This window comes from Polistes fuscatus, unplaced genomic scaffold (assembly GCF_010416935.1).
Source record: "Polistes fuscatus isolate 324 unplaced genomic scaffold, CU_Pfus_HIC Scaffold7, whole genome shotgun sequence".
NCBI lineage: Eukaryota > Metazoa > Arthropoda > Insecta > Hymenoptera > Vespidae > Polistes > Polistes fuscatus.
The window spans coordinates 1,336,790-1,354,244 of NW_025113151.1; the positions used below are offsets into that span (position 1 = coordinate 1,336,790).

At 32.1% G+C, this 17,455-nt stretch overlaps 2 protein-coding genes across 4 annotated transcripts; one reads left to right on the forward strand and one right to left on the reverse strand.

The window, feature by feature from the left end:
• Positions 1-865: 865 nt before the first annotated feature.
• LOC122524211 (leucine-rich repeats and immunoglobulin-like domains protein 3) lies at positions 866-4,612 on the reverse strand. The gene is made up of 6 exons (XM_043646352.1): positions 4,414-4,612; positions 4,022-4,293; positions 3,478-3,734; positions 3,086-3,374; positions 2,221-2,382; positions 866-1,204 (listed from the first exon to the last, which is right to left on the reverse strand). The coding sequence occupies exons 1-6, from the start codon at positions 4,610-4,612 to the stop codon at positions 866-868; spliced, it is 1,518 nt and encodes a 505-aa protein (XP_043502287.1).
• Positions 4,613-6,030: 1,418 nt separating this feature from the next.
• On the forward strand, positions 6,031-15,831 carry LOC122524210 (homeobox protein PKNOX2-like). Of its 3 annotated transcripts, XM_043646351.1 has the most exons (7): positions 6,031-6,351; positions 12,333-12,738; positions 13,048-13,248; positions 13,577-13,868; positions 14,079-14,210; positions 14,388-14,587; positions 14,669-15,831. In XM_043646351.1, exons 2-7 carry the CDS (start codon positions 12,430-12,432, stop codon positions 15,026-15,028), a joined length of 1,494 nt encoding a protein of 497 aa, XP_043502286.1. In that variant the 5' UTR covers positions 6,031-6,351; positions 12,333-12,429; the 3' UTR covers positions 15,029-15,831. The 3 variants fall into 3 exon arrangements, with proteins under 3 accessions (XP_043502286.1, XP_043502284.1, XP_043502285.1); XM_043646349.1 differs by lacking the exon at positions 14,079-14,210; XM_043646350.1 differs by lacking the exon at positions 14,079-14,210 and having other exon boundaries at positions 14,403-14,587.
• Positions 15,832-17,455: the final 1,624 nt, after the last annotated feature.

Sequence of the window (17,455 nt, forward strand, 5' to 3'; positions counted from 1 at the left end):
TTTTTTTAGGTGGTTGTTACTTTGATTCAAGTTAAGAATTGTGTGTGAACGTACGTGCGTGTATGAGTGTGTGTGTAAGTGGGGGGGTTTTAAAGGTTAGTAATTTGACCAATTGTTTTTCAATTTTTTCTTTTTTAAATTATATGCATCTGCAATGGTGCGTACGATTGCAGGCTTTTTTTTGAGTGGGGGGAACGGGAGAGGGGTGATTTAACCCTCCCCCCGTACGTTCGAGCAGGTCTGTTGTTCTTGTCTTATTTTTTCAAGATTTAAACACAATTGTTTATTTTGTTATTTAAAAATTTGTATATATTAAAGTGTTACGGCAATTCTGCGACAATTTCCATCGTTAATCTCGTACCAATGATTATTATTATTATTGTTGTTGTCGTCTTTTTATAAAATTTCGTTATATATTTAAATTTCCTTTCGTTATTGTATTATTATAAAAATATTCGATATACATAGAGATAATTTGAATTAGGAAAATGTTTATGAAAAATAATTAGGTCGATTCTCACGAGAATTATTCTACGATGAAGAAATAAAAACGAGAGAGAAAGAGAGACACACACACACATGGAAAAAAATTTCGATCACCCAAGAAAAATAAAAAATAAAACGAAAATAAAATTTCTTAATTCAAACTAGAATGTTTTTACCGATCTCAAATATCTAAAAAAAAAAAAAAAAAAGAAATAATATTATAGAATAAATGAAAAAAAAAAAATATAATTTATATCGAATGATGTGCGAACGAATTTGTAAAAAAAAAAAAAGAGAAAAAAAAATAACACGTCTACCTATTTTTTGATTTACAGACTAGATATATATATATATATATATATTTGTATAAATATTATTTTTAAATATCGTAATCGGCCGGTGTGCGTTTGTAAAATGCTCGGGAATACGTTGCTGCACCTCTTCCACAACAAACGATGAAATATCCTCGTTGATAAAGAATAATTAATGCCAAGCAAATCAAAATAACGAACAATAATCCAACAACTACTCCTATGTGCAATACGCCAACTTTGCTGTTAGAATTTGACGATTCGCGTACGCTCAAACAATGCAATTTTATATTCGCCAAGGATGTTAAATTTCGTTCAGGATAATATTCCGAAGATTTACTACACTTCAATTCGTTTACTTCGTCGTCCATCAATCTTTTTCCATGTTTCGGTAACAAAACATCGATCTAAAAACAAACAAAAATATAAAACCATGAAACACAAATTCAAAAATGAAAGAAAAATGTTTAAATTAAATGAAAATCAATTTCTATATTACTTGTATCCTAAATTATAAATTAATTTTTTTTCACGTGTACAGGTATCAATAAAATGTAAATTGTAACACACCTGTACAGTATGTAACAAAATAATTAATTTTATTATATTCAAAAGTGAAAGAAACAAATGTTTAAATTAAATGAAAATCAATTTCTATGATATTACTTGTATCCTAAATTATAAATTAATTTTTTTTCACGTGTACAGGTATCAATAAAATGTAAATTGTAACACACCTGTACAGTCTGTGACAAAATAATTAATTTTAGAAAAATAAAAAGAAACTTGGGGGGTGGGGGGAAAGAGACGCGAATAAATGTGACCGAAATCCTGACAAAATTTGTTTTACAATACTAATTAACTACCATAACTTTTGCATGGGGAGTATGTGTGTGTGTGTTAATTTAATTGATTCACCTTCTTATCAATTATCTTCCCTACAAAGATTTCGAACGAACGAAATAGCCGAAAATATACGGTGTGGGGTGGGTGGGGGGAAAGAAACGTTTTGTCGATTAGAAAAAAGAAAAAGAAAAAAAGAAAGAAAAGAGAGAAATGTATTATTTATCGAAAGGTAGCCACCATTTTGGTGATTATTTTCTTGTTCGAAACGAGATATCAATTGATGGTGGCAATGAACGCGGAATGAGGAGACGTGGCCGATGATCGAGTTAAGTTACGAACGGTATGGGGGTATCATGGTGATCAGTTCTTCGTGAAAAGGGATATTGCCATTTTCTTTTTTTTTCTTTTTTTTGTACGTCCTCCTCGCGAAAGGAGAGAATAAAAAAAAAATATGGGATAGAGAGAGAAAGAGAAAAAGTGTGCGTTGTGTGTGAGTTTGTGTTTGTGTGTGTTGTGTGTGGGGGTGCGTGAGTACGCGCGCGCGTATGAACGAACGGCTGTGATTGCCAGAACTTACCAGATATTGATTATCGCAATCGCAGCTCCATTCGTTGTTCATCAGATCCAATTCTTCGAGCTTGTCCCAACTTTCTACGAGTTGCGACGGTAAATATCGTAGGGCGTTATCCGATAAATCGAGAATCTTCAAAGGCGGCCACACGATCATTTCCTTTTCAAACTAACAATAAGAAGTAAGATCATGATATACGTTTCATATATTATAACTTGCTAATCTTTATAAAATAAACAAATATATTTTCATTCGTTTGCAGTAGTTCCGTTACACACTTTAACTAGTTTAGTTATTATTATATATCTTCAGATTATTTTTTTTTTTATGTTTATGATAGACTAAATCAAGAAAGATTTATTATTTCAATTTTTTTTTAACGAATTAACAACAAATATATTTTCATTCGTTTGCAGTAGAGTTCTACTAAGATTTCAATTAGTTTCGTTATTGTTACATTTTCAGATTGTTTTTTTGTTGTTTTTTTTTTTTTTTTTATGATAGACTAAATCAAGAAAGATTTATTATTTCAATTTTGTTTAACGAATTAACAACAAATATATTTTCATTCATTTGCAGTAGTTCTGTTACACACTTTAACTAGTTTCGTTATTATTACATCTTCAGATTATTTTTTTTTTGGTTTTTTTTTTTATGTTTATGATAGATTAAATCAAGAAAGATTTATTATTTCAATTTTGTTTAACGAATTAACAACAAATATATTTTCATTCGTTTGCAGTAATTCCGTTACACAGTTTAACTAGTTTCGTTATTATTTCATCTTCAAATTATTTTTTTTTCTAATTTTTATTTCGATCGATCGATTTTGTTTAACGAATTAAACAATGTAATATAATTGATTTAATACCTTGGTCAAAGCATCCTTGTCGATATTTTTCAACAACGGACAATTTTGTATACGAAGAATTTCCAAGCCCGATAAGTTGCCGAAAGATCCGTTACCAATTTCAATCAAATTCGGCAAACAACACATGTTTAATTCTTTCAAATTTTTCATTATGGGAAACGCGTTTTGTTCGTTTAAAGTTTGTATTGGAGTTTCGTCAAGATCCAATGTTTCCAAAGCTGTTGCCATGGATAAGGCTTTCGGTATTTCAACGAATCGGTTTCCATTCAATTGCAATTTCTTTAAGTATCTATATTATATCGTAAATAATAATAATAATAATCATGGTATTTTTGTATAGGACAACGATGATGATGATGATGATGATGATGATGATGATGATGATTTCTTACCTGGGTTTATAAAATATATATTCAGGTAATTCTTCCAAATCGCAATAACTCAAATCAAGTTCTTCCAAATATGGAAGATTATTGATAGCTAAAGACGTAGGTTCTATTAACACTTTTAACGGATTGTTAGCAAGTATCAACACTTTGAGGGATCCTAAATGTTCGAAGATATCCTGATTCAATGCGTGCAACAAATTATTAGCGAGATTTAAATATCGCAGATTGAGCGGTTCGTAAGCTTCCGGTGAAAATTTACCCTGAAAAATAAAAAAAAAAAACAAAAATAAAAAGAAAAACAAAAATCCAATAATAATAAAGAAAACAAATATTTTTACTCGACGAAATTATAAAAGCACGAAAAAGGGGATGAAATATTAAACGATACTACTGCATGTAATAAATGCATTTGAAAGAAAAAAGAAAAGATTTTGGAGGTTTTTTTTTCTTTCCTTTTGAAAAAATGAACTTGCACAATTTTTTTCTCCCCTCAAATACGAACGAACTGTGAAAATTGAAAGAAAAGGATTTATTTGGCCTCGGTTACCTCGAACACATGCGGAATTAAAATTTCCGTGGTCAATTGATTGTGACTCAGATCGAGCTCGGTAAGATTAATTATATTTTTGAAAGCACTATTATCTATTTTCGTAATCTGATTTTGTCGAAGTATCAATCTCTGTACAACGATTGACGGAAAAGGTGTTATATGAATCAATGTATTTTTCATAAATGTAATCTCATCGATCGGTGTTTTTGGCCATTGTTCGGCTATGAACGTGTTCGTCAAATTTCGTTCACTGCAGTTCACCAATTTTGCTATTAAACAAATAATAATAATTAACATAACGTAACATATATATATATATATGTAATAATATAATTTAAAATGTGTTATAATTAAAAAAAAAGAAAAATATGAATAAACTTATGACGTACAACCGCAGGAACAAATTGTACACAAACTCTGAAGATTTGTTCCCAAAACGACAGGCGTGTCAGAAATCGTCCGATTTTCGTTTAAATTAATATCCGTGGAATTAACAACACTGTCCGACAATTGTTTAGAATTTGATTGGCAATGAATTACGACGACGAATAAAACCAAAATCGATAATATAATCGTTCGAGGATCCATGTTTTCGTCTAAGCCGAAAACGGAATCTTCTTCAATCGGCAAAACTACCTAGTTTAAACTGAGATGTAATTCTGTTTCTATCTGCCCGACTATTCTCGTTCTGATAAGAAAATAACGATAAGATATCGTTTGAAGGCATTACTCATCGAGAATGGCCAGGTAAAAAAGTAAAAAGTCAGACGAATAGATAAAGATAGTAGTACTGTATTTCTTTTTTTCTCAATTTTATTTCATTTTCAGATATTTCCCTGTTACAAATATTCTCGATAATTCAATTACTTGATATATTTCTACGAACTCGAGATTAATCGATCGAGTAACGATTAAACAATAATCTAAAATTGACTCTTCAAAGTAACGTCACCTATTCAACGAATTCATCTTACACACCGATCGTACATTTAGAAAACTTAAACGTAGAAAAAAATGTGCCATCCAAAGGTATTGTTTTTTTTTCCCCAGGTAAAAGTTAAGAAATACTAAAAATATCTGATCATATCGATCTAATGCAACGTCTACTAAAGACTCTTATCTAATCTCATCGAAGTATTTTTTATTTTAGAATTATATTGCAACAATGCATAAATGTAAAACGGGATTCTTCAAACGATTACAATTTCTTATACGAAAGTATATCAATCTGTTCTGTTCTGCAATGCGTAATTTCATTCGATAAATTTGGAAATATCTATAAAATTAAAGCATAACTTGACCAATGTACTATCTATTATCCGACTAAAAGATAACAGAACCTTATCTATCAATGATTAATCCAATTGATATCATATTAAATTCGTATTTTCATAATTCAATCATTTCTACGATCTCTTCCCCTCCCCCGTGCGTATAAAAACGAATATTAAACGTTAATAAATAAGAAAAAAGCGAATAGGAGAATAAAAATGAGGAGATAATAAAAGTATCTCGAAAAAAGTATAATTCAAATTTGGCGGTATTGCAGGGGATGCACGCAATGACGTCCGGTTCGAGGTTAGGTGGGGAGAACGGGTGGCGTCATCTGACCGTAAAATGAAGTACTACGGGGGGCTCTCGCGAGGGACCTTCGCGAAAAGTATTGAATCGATGACGTCACAAAAGCCGAGAGAGATATGGTGGAGTAGAGAACGGTGGGGTGTACGACGGTCGCTATGAAAAATGTCCGATTACTTAAATTTATCATCGAGGTGAACGCTGGTAAACATAGCTTACTGGTATCATCCCAAGACTAGGATCATTTAAACCGGTGTTTGAAGAAATCTGGACGTTGGTGTGCTTGTTGTTTTAACACGTGGACAGAAAAGGATAGGTGAAAAAGAAAATACATTTATATGTATATGTATATGTAATATCTATATGTATATGTGTATATAAAAAGAGGAAGAACAAAAATCAGACGACAAGGGAGATAGAAAGAGAAAGAGAAAGAGTAACAAAAAAAGAAAGAAAGAAAGAAAGAAAGAAGTGGTTGCAGTGGGGTTCGTCGAAGAAGAAACAACTTGCCGAATTCAATCGGCATGATCCCCTTTTTTAAAAAGAGAAAATAAACACGTAGGGAAGAAGAGAGAGAGAGAAAGAAAGGGAGATAGAAGAAGATAATACATTCGTAATAGAGGGACGAAGGAAGAGTTGAATTGAAGGGAAGGAAGAAGAAAGAGAAGAAGAAGAATAAGAAAAGGAGGATAAAACAGAAAGTGCAGCGTGACCCGTGCAAGAACCAGCTTTGGGAGACTTTGATCACGGTAAGCAAGTTACAAAAAAAAAGGAACGAACGAACGAGAGAAAGAGAGAGAGAGAAAATGTGTTCAAAGTATAGTACATTACGAATAATATTTTAATTTCCTAAATACATTTCGGCTAAGTCACGTTCCTATTGGTTATTTAAATTAACATGAAAAAAGAAACATGTCATTTGATTTCTAGTGATTTTTTTTTTAAATGGTATTCGTTGACCGTTCGACCGAACACTTATAATCGAGTATTTAGTTAGTGCAGTTGTATTAGAGGTTAGGTTCGTTTTATTCCTTTCCTTCGTTCCTTCCGTTCGTCTTTTCCACCTTCCTTCGACACCAGGAATGGTGCGTGCCGCAGCACTTGCGCTAATATCAAAGAAAGAAAAGAAAAGAAAGAAAAGAAAAAAAAAAAAAAAAGGAAAAAAATCCTCATTTTTGTATGCGCATTGTCGTGGCAAAAGTGAACGCCCATTTCTCGGAGTCCAGCGCGCGGCCTGCTTGACAGAATCCGCGGATTGATGCGATCGATATCATCGCATTTACTCTCCAATCCTTCTCGATGTTCGATTTAATGAGAATAATAATAATATCAATGATAATATATGAACCATACATTCGTTTAAAACGATTCACATTTCGCAGTTCATACATTTTTTTTACAATTATTTTTTTATTTACCAAAAGTTGTCAACCGATAACCTCACTGTTTTATTTACAATAAATTAGATTAATTTGTTTTAATATCTACGAATAAGAAATATTGTTATGATCGTTTATTATTTTAATACATTCAGGTTTATTTATTTATTGAACTATTTTTTTTTATTTAATTAATCGATTTTTTGAATGAATAGTTTATATGTATAGGTGAGATTTCTATTCTGGTCCATTCCTCTGTTTAAAACAATGGTTTCGATCTAGTTCCTTTTTTTTTAGGGATAATTAACACCATGGTAATAAATATCAAGATAGTTACGAACTAACTTAATCGATTTTATCTTATATCGATTGATGCATTCTACATCTCCAAGTTTTTTACATATTTTCTATTTACATTTAATTTCTAAGTTACATCAGCGCAATAAATAAATTATTTACATATAATGACCACCCATTATCGATATATGCAGCACGCTAATTACGAGCATATATTATCCGTTTTTTTTTTTTTCTTCTAGCTGTAACCGTAGTGTGTTTGCTTTCTTTCTTTTTTTATTTTTTTTTTATTTTCCTAGAAATAATAATTCAGAATAAAACGGAGCTGTTGCACACGAGGAAAAATGCATACGCGAGAATGCGTTGATTAAAAAAGAAATACAAAAAGCAAAAGAATCAATTCGATTGGACGTGGAAATGACCAATACTGTTTTGTTCTTTGTTTGTTTTTTTACGTATGACACGTATGACGTTGATAATATTTAATTCTATTATTTATTCAAAGATCAAAGATCAGAAAGAGAGAGAGAGAGAGAGAGAAAGGGAAATATATCGAAGTATATTCATGTCAGATGTGACGCAATCGAAAAAATGTAAATATGTTTATAAAAAAACACACACACACACACACATATGCACACATATATTTAACATTTACCTTTGATCACGTTTATATTAATTGCTACATTTTGATGAGAGCAAATGGTTTTAATCGTACCTTCGTAAAAATACACGTATACATAGTTATTTATATTTATATATATGTGTGTGTGTGTGTGTGTGTATATGTAACATGAGATATTAAGAGACGGGCGTTAATATCGATGATAACATGCGCACATGGTACTCGCGTATCGTGACGAACTGTATTGTGCGGACAATCAGTGTAATGAACCGTTGTTGCGATTATCTGTCTATTCGTGGCGAAAGAAACGTCATAAGCGTTCAAGAAATAAGAACAAACTATTAAATAACGATGTATATATTCCAAGTAGAATTTGAAAATTATAAATGAATTTCTTTGTAATTTCGATTAAAATCAATTGTCATTCATTGTAATATATAATATGAAATTAGATTAGATTAAAGTTAATTTCTATCTGATATGGTATAACAATCATAGCATCATTTCTATTACAAATATTATATTAATTGTAACGCACAAAATTAATATTAAAATGATACAATTATTTTCGATTATTTATGGTATTAATAATCGATCGATAATGAAAATTAATTTTCAATTTTATTTATTTATTTATTTATTTGTTTGTTTTCTTTTTGCACCCGATTAATTTCGTTCGTTACTACGGTCTTGAACATTCGCAGATATCCAGTAACGGCAACAGTGGTAACGGTAGCCCTGTACTTTTTCTTATCAAAATTATCATACTATTCTATTTTTTTCTCTTATTTTTTTACGCCCAATCGGACAAAAAAAAAGAAAAGTAAAAAGTAGAAGATAATAGAAAAGAGGAAATTAGAAACGAATGAGAGTTAAATGCAAAGAAGAAGAATAAAAAACACAGAGTAGTCTACGCCAATGCATTTGTATTGAAATCGGTTGGCAAAGTAGAAAAGTGACTAATTTCACGGTCCGATCTAATGCTTTGAACTTGCCGTTTATCGAAAATACCCGACTGACAGACACAGATCGTATGTCAAGGTGGAATTGGGGTGAAAGGGGGTGGTAGGAAGGGGAAGGTTAGGTAAAACAAGGGTGAAAGAGGGAGAGAGAAAGGGGAAGAGAAACAGGTAATGCTCGTTAGTCGAACGTGGGGCGTGTTTTAACACCTACACACTTTCTATCCTGTGCTTCTTCCTCGTATGCATTTATTTTCTGTTAGTATACAAACTATAGTAAACAACAACCGGTTTGATAGTGAAATGCAGTCTTTTACACCGCAGTATATTTTTTTCAGTTGACAATAGTTTTAGTAACACAAAAGGAAGAGGAGAAGGGGAAGGTGGATTTTGAAGTATCCTATGCACGTGTTCGAATTGTACTTTTCAAAGGGGGTTAAAACAAGGGATGAAGAAAAGTTGGTTACTTGGAATATTTGAATTTCTTTTTTTTTCTTTTCTGATTTCGCACCTTTTTCTACTTTATTTTCATCGTAAAGAAAACACGACAGTCTGAGATCATTTGTGGTCACGAATAATCACGGTGATATTAAAAGGAAAATCATAATAATGAAAATTATCGCGAACTTTGTTCCTGTTGTTTTGACTTATTTGACAATAAACGTAACACGATCAATCGAATGATCGCCAATTTCAATCGTAAATTTAAAATTACAAATGTAATTATAAATATCATTTAATCATTATCCGTAATAGTTATAAAAATTCAACTGCATCATAGATAAGACCGAATTTAATTTCAAATAAAAGAAAACACATAAACTGTTGTTAGGTTTAGGGTTAAACGTCTACAGCTGTACTTGAGAAAAAAACGTGACAAAAGAAGAGACACCGAGAGGTCTGGTGAAGCCACTTGTGACTTCCCCTAACATATTTTTTTTTCTTAAGCCAAAGTATACAGCGTAGTAGTGTAGAAGTACTTGTAAAAAGGGGGAATATTTATAAATGACATGCATTTAAAACTCTCACGAAATGATCTAGTAATAAATTTTATCGATATTTTTATAATAATTCGTATTAAACGAATCAAAAGAGCTAAATAAGAAAAAAAAATTGTATATTGGCAACAATAATTATACTCCTTTATTGTAGTTCCGATTAAAAGAATTTTTTTCATGTAATTTTTTTTTATTAAGAATACAATAAAACAAAAGAAAAAAAATTGATGAAAAAAGAAAAGTAGATAAGGAAATGGCGAAGGGGTGGAAATAAATTTCATAAAAGAGTGTCACGTGGAAACAATCCCTGCCGCATGGTGGGCGAGGGGGGGGGAGGGTACCGTTTTCACCGTCAGCGATAATATTTTTAAATGAAAACCACAGCGTGGCGACAGCGGGGACGATAAATATTGGTGCTTTAACGGAAAGAATCGTGTGGTCTCGTGAGAGATATAGGAAATGCAGTTGGGGTAGCCGGTGGTTGGGGTTTGAGGTGATAGAAACGAGAAGGGGGTGGAGGAAGAAGCGCCACTTGCAAGTAATGGCGCCCCCTGTGCTTTCGACACTCAACGTGTCTCCTATTCCCAATCAGACTCGCAATCAAATCCTTTTTTTTTCCTTCTACTCCTTTTTATTCCTTTTCCTTTTTTCTTTGATACTTTTTGTTAGCCGACAAGAAAAAAAAAACCTTTTGTTTTCTATTCCCTTTCATATACCTTTTTTTCTTCTCTCCTACTTTGGTACTCAAGGAAATTATTTTTTAATTGTTACACGAGCTTAGTTTGAAATTTAAATGAAATTTCCCGCCGAGCAAATTAGATCGACCATTCGAGGGTTGGGTGGGAGAGGGGGGAAGGGGTGGAATGTGTTCTTATCAACGCGTAAAATTCGAAAGTATTTTTCATGATTATTGGCTAATTTAATTATCATTTTTTCTCTTTCGATTAACTAAGTGAAAAATACGAGTGGGAGAGTATGTATTTTATAGAATTTATAATAATAATAATAATATTCTCTCTCTCTCTCTTTTTTTTTATAATAATAATATACGGGGTGGTTCAATAACTGTTACTACTTTTAATATCTCCGTTATTTTTGATTTTATAGGATTATTCAAGATTATATTTTTATCGCAAGAATGAAATAATGCACAGGTACTTGCGAAATAAAATATAATAATCGTGAACAGAAGATAGAGTCCATTTAAAAATATTAATATTTAACTTTTGAAATGTTTTTTAACTTCAGCCAAACAAAAGGAAATGGCTCATCGAAGGCAAACATCTTTTTTCCAAAGATTTATTTAACTAATCTATTCTTTTATTCTTATATATTCTAATATTTGTTATGAAATGTTTAAACCACGTCAGATTATAATCCTTCAAATATTGCAACAATTTTTAAACATTTATCCCATGGGGACTAAAAATGACGGAGATATTTGTGATAGTATTAATGGTTATTTGGGATTCCATTTGGGGTGTGGATAATATTTAAATATTAAAACCTCCATATATATACAATATTTATAAGCAAGAGAAAATAGTTTGATAAAAAGAAGGAGAAAGAAAATCGGCACCGTTCCAAAGATCTTTCAGACTCAATCAGAATTCCAATATCCAATCTGCTAAGTTTAAAGGATTGAGAAGATACTCTCTTCTTGCGAGTTTGACTTTTTGCAGAAGTATCGATAGCAGCACCGAACCGAATCGCACCACACCAAACCACAAGAAGAGTGTGAGAGAGAGCTTTATTTATTCATGCCAAAACGTTGTCTACGAAGGGGTTGGGGGAATTTGAAGAAAATTCAAAAGGGACGTTCGGAATGAAAGCCTTCGGAGCCCCGGTGTCGGTAGCAGTGCTGCTGATGGCGCTGAAGCCGTCTAATGATGACATTTAAATGCAGTGCCGCATCGTTCGGTTCTTCATACCACGCGACGACCTCACTCACTCTCTCTTTCTCTCTTTTCTTTCTCTCGCACACCCACCCACACACACACACACAGACATATATATGCGTTCTCTTTCTATCCACTATATTCTACCACTTCTTCTCGACCTCCGCTTCCACCTCCAAGTCCACCCCTCCACCCACTTTCTCTCTACCACCAGCCGCCGCTTCTTCTTCTTCTTCTTCTTCTTCTTCTTCCACTTTTGCACGAAGGATCGTGCGAGTTTATGTCGCACTCAAATTAACGATCCTACTTCAATTTTCCTTTATCCTTTATACTTAGACTGATTAAACGTATATTAAGAAGTTTCATAATACATAAAAAGAACTTTCGTATACAACAATATTTTTATATATCTTATCTTAACTAGAGTATTCATCAAAATCTACTATCACATATATTACATTGTTAACATTTGTTATTTGTCGTTAAATAAAATGTAACATTGTATTATATATTTTAAATTTAATTCATCATCTTTATTGTTTTTTGTTATTATCCTCTGTATTATCTTTTGCAGGATGTGATTGTCTGATGCGAGATAAGCTCGCAGTTAAAATTCAGCAACCAAGAAGGATCAAAACCAAGGATGGAGAGTATTAGGGAGGAATGATAGAATGCAAGAGGGTAGCACCGCCGTGGCGCTAGCGATGGTGACTCCTGGTTATGATCAGGACCCTGCGAGTGGGGTTGCCGATTATACGACCCATCAGGACCAGGCCCAATTCGAAGCTGATAAAAGGGCCGTATATAAGCATCCCCTATTCCCCCTTCTCGCGTTACTCTTTGAAAGATGCGAACAAGCGACTCAGAGTTCGGACAACTCGACGTCCGAGAGCTTCAACATGGACATACAGGCTTTTGTGCAGCACCAAGAAAGAGACCGAAAACCTTTTTTAATCAATGATCCAGAAATTGATGGTTTGGTACGTTTATTCAGAACATACAAAAATACCGTTCATTGGCCAACACGATTGACCCATGGTAGAATTTATTTTAATTTCTAAAGACAATTTAAATAATCCAAATTTCTATGATCATGAATCATACATTTTTAAGATGATGTATACAATTTCATATCTTTTTCCCTAGTTTTTGTTTTTATCGGAGTCAATCAAATTAGGCAAATGAATGGGATTCATGTGTATCTCGATGCACGTTCATTGATATAAATAAATGAATAACTGTTTAAGAAATTTCTTTTGTTTTATAAATATATAAAAACACGATTGTAGATGATCAAGGCGATACAAGTGCTGCGAATTCATCTCCTGGAATTGGAAAAGGTACAGGAGTTGTGCAAAGACTTCTGCAACAGATATATAACGTGCCTAAAAGGCAAGATGCAGAGCGAAAATTTGTTACGCAGCGACTACAGTCACCATGGACACGACATGGGTCCATCCAGTGGCAGCAATGGCAGCAGTCCATTGCAGGTTAGATGTTTTCACTATGCTCAGGGCACCCTTGCCTGTTCCCTTACCTTAGTAGATATCCTTACAATCAGGGGTGTACGAGTATTACCATAATATTCAAAACCGTATGTGTATTTCACAGACAATCATTTGTTCAAAGTCTGAAATAATATCAATGATCTCTTTGTACTAACAATTAGTATCCAACTAAATACGTCTATCGTCTTACGTATTATTTTATTGTTATTATTAATTAATATTAAATGTAAATGAATACACGTGCATCCCTTAGAATATAATAGAACCCCGCCCTGCTCTCTGACGGCTAGTTGCGACATATATTTGCCAGGTGCTGTCATCTACAGGCAATGATGTTGAGTCGGGAACTAACGGATTCAGAGTAAGCAGAGGGGATCTGCTACTGGAAAACGTTGGTGCAAATCAAGTAGCCGTACAAGAGGACATTGGAAATGATAGACCTTCCTCGGTTCAATCGACGTCTACCAACCAATGTTCTGTCAGATCTAACAGTCAAGATCACGATGAGCCGGTATCACCTTCTACGGTACATGGAAGTACACCGCTTTCTCAGATCGGTGCTCATCCTTGCACTCCTGCTAACGATATGTATCTTGGTCAAGGTAAGTCTACGTACTCGTTTCTTTATTAAGTTTTTTTTTTCATATCTCTTACCGATTATATTTAATTGTATTTTGTCTCACCACATTCTATGGCCCGCAAATAAATCATTCGTTTAGATCTTTTAAGGATGATTGTAAATGTGTAGTTAAATAGCTTTCATTGCAGTTACAAATAGTTGAGAAAGACAAATTATAAATTAACGTTTATAGATGATATCGACTATGTAAATACTGCTGACAGAATATATTTAGAAGAAGTTGGATACTGGGGTCTTCTAGCACTACAAGAACGGGAAACCGAATATGTGGATGTTGGAGATGCTAATGATGAAAAGTATTTTGGTTAGACATTATTACATATTCTGAATTTTTATTGGGAACCTGATTGTTAAAGATTTTAATAAAAAAAAAAAAAAGTAAAGAATAGAAAAAGTGGGCATAGCATAATGAACATAATAATTATTATTATAAATCGTTTCAATGAATTTTCTATATGTCACAACAATAAATCGTTTTTAGATATTATTGTTGCAGGATCACCACCTTCCCCAGCTCCAAGCGAAGATGAAGAAGAATGCGGCACCGGTACTGTTACCTCAAATCATGGTAGTATTCATGGTAGTAATCATGGAAATGTTAAAAAGGGAAGACAGAAGCGTGGTGTTCTACCTAAACAAGCGACCAGTATCATGCGAACATGGCTCTTTGCACATATAGTTGTAAGTTAATAATAAATATATATAACGTAAAATAAATAATCAAAAGTATAATTAAAAAAACATCTTATATGTGTGTTTTAGCATCCTTATCCTACGGAAGACGAGAAACGACAAATAGCGAGTCAGACAAATCTAACATTGCTGCAAGTTAATAACTGGTTTATAAATGCGCGCAGACGAATTTTACAACCAATGCTTGATGGTGCTGGTGCTGAAGCTGTATCTCGTGTAGGAAAACGTCATAAGGTATCCAAACATGCGGTACAGCAACAACAAATCCAACAGCAGCAAGCTGGCGGTGGAGGTGGTGGTGGTGGTGGTGGTGGAGGTGGTGGTTGGCAGTCTGAAGAATCAGGAAGTGATTCGGGTTCTAGCGATGGTGAAGGAGGTGCCGATAGATCAAAAGACGGTAACGATAGCGATGAAGATGATCTTCACTGACCTCTGTCGATCACTAATGATACGTCAACAATAACCTCTTTAAGGTACCTTCAAATCCAGTTGCTTATTACAGTATTAAGGTATTCGAGGATAGATTTCGCTTTAACTGTTAAATACGTAATCATTCTCGCGGCAACCAAGGGTACATGAGTAGGGGTTATCACGCTCTCTCTCTCTCTCCTCTTCTTATCGTCTCTACCTATGCGTCTATTCTGAGCTCTGGCTTTGTATCTTCCTTTTTATTATTATTATATTATTAGAAAAAAAAAAGAAAAAATTGAAAATTTATTCTATTAATATGAAAATATTAATTAAATCCTCCACTCATTACCCAAAAGATTTAATGTTTCTATGATCAAAGAAATAGAAACAAACGAATATTTGATATTCCTTTAAGTACCGGAATAAAAAATCGTGGTCTTCGATGTGTAACTTAATTAAAGTATATACTACGATTTTTTTCTTTATAGAGAAGAAAAAAGATATCAAATTTTTATTGACTTATTAAATGTCTCTTCAGTTTTGTGGTAAATTAGTAATAAGAGTTAAATTATTCTTAGTATTTGTTTTTTTTTTTTTTTTCTTATTTGTTATTACTAATAGAGTCGTTTGATTTATGAAATCAATTCTATTTGCAATATAAAATATAAGTTGTACTTCCAAAAATGGTTAATATATTTTTTGTTGTTTTACAATTTATAATGAAAATTTTCTTTAGTCTGCAATCGATAAAATGTTGTTTGGAAATATGTGCACGCTGTTTATTTTACACGTAAAGAAAGAAAGAAAGAAAGAAAGAAAAATATTAAAAGACAATGCAGACAATAGATAAAATGCTACGTATAAAATAACGACATATTAAAATCTGTATATATTCATAAAATTTTGTTATTTATTGTAATTTCAATTAAAATCATCTAATAATTTCACTAAGAACAACAGCAACACACAACATCTTCAGATTTGCGAAATATGCCATAATATACTAGCGTTTTTATATTTTTATACTAAAGAAAATTGCTTTCCCAAAAGAAACAAAAAAAAAATAACACAAAAGGTATATATTCTTTGTAAAGTTACGAGTAACTTAAATTTTATCATGTTTTTCTAATCTACGTATGATAAAAATAAGAGAGAATAATTAAAAAAAAAAAGAAAGAAAGAAAAGAAAAAAGAATGAAAGAAAGAAAGAAAGAAAGAAAGAATAAGAAGAAGATTAAAGGGCAGTGTCTGAACGAGTAAACAATATTTAATTTTCCTTTTTTACCGCCTCTATTTTAATATCATTTTCTCTCTCAGCTACGTAAAAGAAAAAAGGGCTAAAAAGTAAATTAGATAAAGGTGTTAAATTTTGATTTTGAATTGGAATATTAAATTACTTCCCCCCCCCCGTACACGACATCCGCTAGTCTAATATTTGCCGCAAACTATTAAGTTGTTCCGCTCGTGCAGATATAATTAAAAAAAAAAAAAAAAAAAAGAAACTGTTGTAAGTTTATGAAAAATCATTGTTTTCCGTGCCATCAAGGAGCGTGGTAACTTCTACAATCTTTTATTCTCAGCTCTGCAGTGTCGTGACATAGCAAAGTGCTGTCCCTCCAAGTTAAACAATAATATTAATAATAATTATTAATAACAATAATGAAAATGATGATGACGATGATGATGATGATGAGGATAGTAATATAGTACTAATAATAAAAATAATAATAATATTATTAATAATAATAATAATAATAATAATAATAATAATACGACCTATTAGTAACACGATGATAATATAATAATACTTAAAATATATGATGATTATATTTTTAAACTCTAAGTGTCGTCTCTGTGCAACTACCGTCAATTTATAAGACACGGTATTACTGTACATATGAATATGGAACTGTTACTAAGGATACAAAAAAACTGAAGAAAACAAATTATTATTATCTAAAAGAAAGAAAGAAAGAAAGAGAAGAAAAAAAGAACGAAATTTTTCTTTTTAAATGAAACAAAGTCCTAAGCGAACGACGACACCCACATGCCATTTGTAGAATATAAGTAATCTGTACTTTTGCTGTCTACACATGATCATTACGTTTTACGTGAAATATTTATTATATTTACTGGATACAGAGCGTTGGAAATGTTTTCTTTATTTCTCATTAAAAAAAAAAATATTATACTAGTTCCACGTATAATAATCTCTTCTGACGTTCCGTCCATCACTTTGTACATTTACAAATACATTTTCTCTTCCTGGATAATTTAAAAGAAAAAAAAAAAACATATGTAACATAAACGTTGAGAGATGTTTCTCTCTGAAATAATATTGCAAATGAAATTAATAATAACTTCCATCTACGATTATCATTTTTTTGAATAGTTCGACGTATAGAAAATATTTTATTACGTTTTTTTTTTAAAATAACTGCACGA